This window comes from Anguilla anguilla, chromosome 17 (genome assembly GCF_013347855.1).
Source record: "Anguilla anguilla isolate fAngAng1 chromosome 17, fAngAng1.pri, whole genome shotgun sequence".
NCBI lineage: Eukaryota > Metazoa > Chordata > Actinopteri > Anguilliformes > Anguillidae > Anguilla > Anguilla anguilla.
In genome coordinates this window covers 13,996,689-14,002,688 of record NC_049217.1, presented here as the reverse complement: position 1 = coordinate 14,002,688, position 6,000 = coordinate 13,996,689, and the positions used below count along the sequence as shown (strand labels likewise).

At 40.8% G+C, this 6,000-nt stretch overlaps 1 protein-coding gene across 1 annotated transcript in view; it reads left to right on the top strand.

Annotated features, from left to right (window-relative positions):
* The first annotated feature begins 1,873 nt into the window (after positions 1-1,873).
* Positions 1,874-6,000, top strand: part of ttyh3a (tweety family member 3a) — a 71,989-nt gene continuing 67,862 nt past the window's right edge. Inside the window, exon 1 of the mRNA XM_035397638.1 lies at positions 1,874-3,367. Coding sequence (XP_035253529.1) covers positions 3,242-3,367 — 126 coding nt within the window. The 5' untranslated portion in view covers positions 1,874-3,241. The remainder of the gene's footprint in view (positions 3,368-6,000) is intronic.

The window sequence follows — 6,000 nt, the reverse complement described above, 5'->3', positions numbered from 1 at the left end:
CACTTGGGAAGATTCTATTATTCCCTTCCTTTCTGAAAGTTTTTTCTCAGAGGCCCTGATTAATTGCGCAATTGCTGTGCCATCATTAACACAAAACCAGCAAGGGTGAGTTTGTGGTCTCCCCACTGAAAGTCCTTATCCGTGAGGTTAAATTAAGCTGAACTTAATTTTAGGGAACTCATTTGCCCGACTTTCCATTCGACTAGAAATCTTTAAAACACAACCTGAAGGGTTATTTAAACCAGTGGATATGGCAATTTGAACTTAATTGATGGGTTTTCTGACAGAACTAAATACAGCAAACATGTTTTTGTTAAACAGATTGTATTAAATAATAATAATAATAATAATAATAATATATTGAAAGGAAAAAGCCAGGCCTGAAGTGTATCAAATGGTCCAGGAGGTCTCACTTGGTGTGCTCGTGAAATATTACTCATTTCTTTGCTGCAGCTTTCAGTCCAGTAGTGATGTATGTTTTGCTTCCTGAAAAGCAATATGTTTTTGATTGCTACCCTTGTGCCTACTGATCTTATTATTTTTCTATTTTTCAAATACTGCAACAGAACTATGATTAATCAATAAGATAACATTTGTACTCAGAATGATGTATGTTCTGTCCAAATCCTATGTGTTGTAAATTCCCTCATTCTATTTCTTACTATAGTCAAAAGAAAAGCAAACAGGCCTCATTGAAACTGTGTCAGGAGCACCTAATTTAATTTGGAAAAATCCTTCAGGGTGGGAGCCTTGTCAAACTGTGAACAGATATTTTTCACTAAAAACAAAAGCATAAATGCCCTGTACCAGATGGTGGTCAAAAGATATCAGGGATCTGTTTTACCTTACATCCTCCTAAGACGAGGTAATTCAGTTTTGTCATTTGATGGGGATATGAGTCTCTGGTCTTAATCTCAAGAACCATATATTCTGCAATGAAACCTACCCTACAAGGGTCTTTCAATAAAAAATAAAATAAATATTTGACAATATTTTCACCATGACTTTTGTTTTGTCAACCATAACACTTGTATTATGTCTAAAAAAATGTAAATACTTATTTAAGAATTTTATTTTATATTTTTCCTAGACTGGTCTCAGGAGGATATGGAGATAATACAAGGGAAACATGGTCTCAGCCATAGCCTGTCCTGGTTCTGTTTCGGTTCTGGTTCTGAGGTCAGAACCCTTTGTGTCTCTGTTTTTCTGTGATCTTTCTGTTGGCCTCCCTTAGGCCTGCCTTTCAGTCACAGGACACATCAGGGCCCACGCAGTCCCCCAAGCACAGGTTCCGTGCCGATGCTCTGGACTGCTGTCAAAACGCCTGACGCACCGCACATTTATGCAGAAATGGGCCAATGCTGATGTTTGGAAACTGAAGGGATCTTTGCCCAGAGTCTGGTGTTGTGCCTGCTTGTAGGATGAATGCGCCCCAAAGGAAAGTAGGGGAAGGAAGGGTTTGCACTTGACCATGGAACCTGGTGGACAACGCAGTTAAATACTGCAAGACGAAGCCCATAGCATACTTAATGAATGAAAATGTTTCCAGAGTCCCATCCAGATGTAGCCTAAAATAATGCTAAAATATGGAGTCTTTTTTTTATTTTATTATTTAAATAATGTCAATTCAACTGCACATAGACTGTATAGTGCATTGTATGAAGCAGGCACTGTGTTTAGTCTGACAGTTGTAAATTTCAGCAGAAAGCGTAGAAAACGCACCATGCCATTTTTCATGACAATTTTTCGACCCACTTCAACCCCTCCCACACACCACTCCTGAGTCCCCACCCACAGTTTGAGAACCACTATTAGAGGAGGATGGGGAAAACGGAGCGAAATTTAGCTGTGATGCATTTTTGTGCTAACGACCACATTATAAGGTTTGCTGAGCATATCACTCATGATTATTTTTATCCATTATATTGAATATTGCCCATTATCGTTATCTTGTCGTTCAAAAGAGGAGGTCATGAAATATTCACAAAAGGCTCACGCAAGGCAGGGAGGGTAGGAGATCGTACCCATAAAGGTGTGGTGTGCCGTGTTCAGAAATTGTCCGCGTAATCTGCCTTTGGCCACCAGAGGTCAGTACATGCAACAACTTCGCTCCGGATACCATTGCCTTTTGCGTCCTTTGAGAGGCTCAGTGGAGAAGAGACAACTATGACTTCATCAAGCTCCGGGGTTTAGGCAATGCCAATGGTGTTCCTCTTGTTCGCTTCTGTCTTTCCATTGGACCATGGACGTTGGTGATAGTGCTGTGTTGGTGAAGTGAAAGTGGATGTAGAAGGGGACGTTCTCTGTGAAATATCCTGGGCTCGCTGGAAAATGGAACTCTGTCGTTGCTGAACAAAGGGAAATCGAGCAGCACCATCGCATGTGTGAGTCTAAGGGACCAGGATGGCTGGATAAACCGAAAAAATCAAATCGGCACGGCAAGAGCATCCACCATATGGTTTGCACATCTGCAGTGGAGCTGATGAACAATACACATAATAAAGGAAGATCACCGACCAAATATAGCGAGCGGTTGACAGGTTTACATATTTAGTTTTGCAGATTGTGAACGAGCCTGCTATTTGGTTGGCTTGGAGTGTTTGAATGGAAACGGAGTGGAGCTGACCTCGCTTCTTCGTCGAGTGGTGTGCTTGCTGTTAAAATATTTCAAGCAACCTAACTTGGTAGCTAGCTAAGTATTATGTAGCTAGCTGTCTTTGGTAAGCTACATCCTGTCAGTGTTGTGAGATGGTCTGCTAGAAACCTATTAGGGGTTATCTATATTTTGTGGCAATTCAGACAAGGGAAAGGGTGTTTGCAGGTTGGGAATAGTCAGGTTGGTGTTGAAATTTCATTAACAACAAAATGTTGCTGTTGGGGCATCAATGCCATACGGTATAAAGGTTCACCGTCCAGACTTTGGACACTGTGGAGGCACCGCGCGAACGGCGTAGGAAAGGAGTACGGGAACCGCCGTCTGATTGTTGTGATTACCTTCTGTATTATGTTAGCTAGCTAGCTGGCTACCCAGACATGCATCTTGGGCCGGCTAGCTAGCTAGCTTGGCATAACACTTATTTGCCACCTTGCCATTACATTAGAGACCCTATATTTAGTTAGCAATATTAGCCAGTTGAGTGATACGGTTGGAATACTTGGATTAGAGATCTTCCTGGATTTGAATTGGATTATTCTGTTGGGTTTGTCTATTGGAATTTGAAAATTACAGCTGCCACTGACTATGGCAGCAGTAGTCAACTACTCGTCTCCCTGGTGGGTGAACCTGCTTCACCGACTCCCCCACTTCAATCTGCAGTTCGAGAAAACAAGCAGCGATTTTCGCCCTGAAGATCTGGAATACCTACAGGTAAGGACAATTCAAATGAGACACCTGCACAAATAAGATCTATAAAATTATCATACCTCTATGAACACAAATTGATTTGTTTAACAATAGCTGCGATTTCCACTCTACTCTGATATCAATGAGCATCAATTACAGTTTTTAACGTTTTAATATAAATTCGTAATATTTCATCATTAGTCATCGAAAAGTCATACTTTGTCCAAGCGAAACCTGAGAGAGTGCAGTGCTTCAACAAAATAATTTCATTAATAATTATATAATATTAAGCTCGCTGTAACCAGTCTATTCCAAGGACAACCCTGTGAAAGACCCTCTCTTGCTGTCACGTGACTTCATATTATGTTTCTGTAACCTTAACGTCATGTTTTTGCAAAGCAGGGCTATACTGATTTGATTGATGCCAGGAGCAGAGAACAGAATTCATATTGCATTCGCATGATAATAATGGCAGTGCGAAAATAACAATAGCACTTGTCGCATATTTTGGACAACCCATCGTCGTTAATTAGTTATAGGTTGTTACTGCCCTCTGTTGCGTGAAAAGCATGGCATGTCCTGTGGCTAGCATGCTGTTTCCTTGCTGACTTCCAAATGTCCAGTTGAGATGCTCTGATGACGTCAAGGAAACAACATGACCAGCATGTTCGGGACGGTGCAGTCAGTCATATGGTGCTTCTCGAGCTGAAGAGTGTTGGCCAGCAAATCACAGAGGAGCGCATCATCGGCATTGGACATACGTGATTCTACTCCTGTATTGATGTATTCATGTCGCACCAGTTCGCAGAGTAATGACTTTCCCTTTTTTGTATACTGGAAGACGATTTGACATCCCAATTGCAACATTCCACAAACTGTCTTAATACAACATTTTTTGTGACTACTGTTATTGATTGTAACATTGATAACTTGCCATTGGTTTTGCTCTTCGCCTAAACCTTTGTGTCAGCTCTTTTCTCAGTGGTTAAGAGTTAAACATAGAGCTAAATGCAAATTAAATTCTGAACACCACTGTCTATTTTGGTGGGCCTTAATTGTAGTTCAATTATGAATGCTCCACATGCCAAATCATTTGGGAAATCGTTGATAATTTGACATTGTTTCATTCATGATGCATTGGTTCTAATATTTACAATCCTGCAAGAAGACTTGGGCTATTACACAACAGGAAATGCAGCCTAATTGTTAGGAATAAGTCACTATCTTGCATTAAATAGCTAGGTACTGCTTGATTCACTGCCCTGTAATCATAACTGCTGTCTCTTCGCAGTGTGTATTTGAAAGAGTCTAATTTATTGCTTATGAAATTCGCTCCCAGCTCTGCAAATATTCTTTCAATTATCATTGCTTAGTTTATCAGTGGAATATGCTTTGAAAAAACCTGCATTTCCTTCAGGGTGATTAATTGTGTTCTTCCCTAATAAACCACATAAATCACATGCTGTGCTGTGTGTGAATACACAGTGTAAACTTCTGTGTGTAAAAAAAGCTGTATTTTATGTTCCTCTGCCAGTGCCAATCATTGAGTGCCAAACCTACTTGCTAACATCATGATGATCTTTTGAGACTCCTACACTTTAGCGGGTGTAGTTGGACACACCTAGGCCACACACACGTGCACAAACACACACACACACTCACACATTTTGAAAGTGTTTTTACATCATGCCAACATGTTAAACGCTCTGCAGCGAAAGTCAACATCTTGACTTTCGTAAACTGTTCTGGAAGGGGTTCCCGTGGCATCTCGGTCTTCCAGATGGACAGCTGAACCTATCGTGTGTACTTGACGAAATGTGCTCTCCCTCAAAACACAGAAATTGCCTGCAGTCCTCCGACTGCAATAAAGAAAGTATGTCATTTGGATTCTGAGATGTGCGGTGTACAGTGAAGCAGCTGAGGCTATTGGGGAAGCATCTCTATCATTTGGGCCTACTGTGTTTTTAACCCTTTCAGGTGTAAGATCACAAATATGTGATTAGAATGTTCTTGACTGAACATTCTAATGCTGATGTAACAATCACAACTGGTAACTGAAAACAATGGAGTTCTAGAATACTGACTCAAATTTTCAACAAACGTTCCAAAAAACCTACTCTTCAGAGGTTTAAAATATGTGAAAGCATTACTTTGTGTAGACAAGCTAAATAGCTGCTTATTGGGCCATTTCCTGTTAATCCTGACTTTCCAAATTGTGTAGCCTATGCTTGGGTGTTTCAAGGCACCTGTCATTTCTAGTGATGCACAACACGGTGATTATTCGCATTTTCTTAATTAAAATGGCAGGATAGCTTGGGGAACGATTTCATGCTGGTGGACAGTAATGAAATGAGCTTGTTTAATCTCTGGGCAAATATTGCCCCGCTCCTTTTGTTGCAGGGCGTCTGCTTTCTCCGGATGCTAAGTAACGAGCTGATGCACTTTGCTCGCTGTTGCTGCTGTGAGAATGTAGCCTAAATTCTGCGCTAGTGCGTGCTATTTCCAGCAAAGCAAATCTGGCCGTTTTGAGTTTCAGTCAATGCAGTCGCAGAAACGCTAACTGGGTTATTGCTGGACAGTTTATCTTGTGTGTTGCTGTGTTTATGGATTAACTGTGTATATATACTACTGTCTGTGTATATCGGCTATACTTTGTT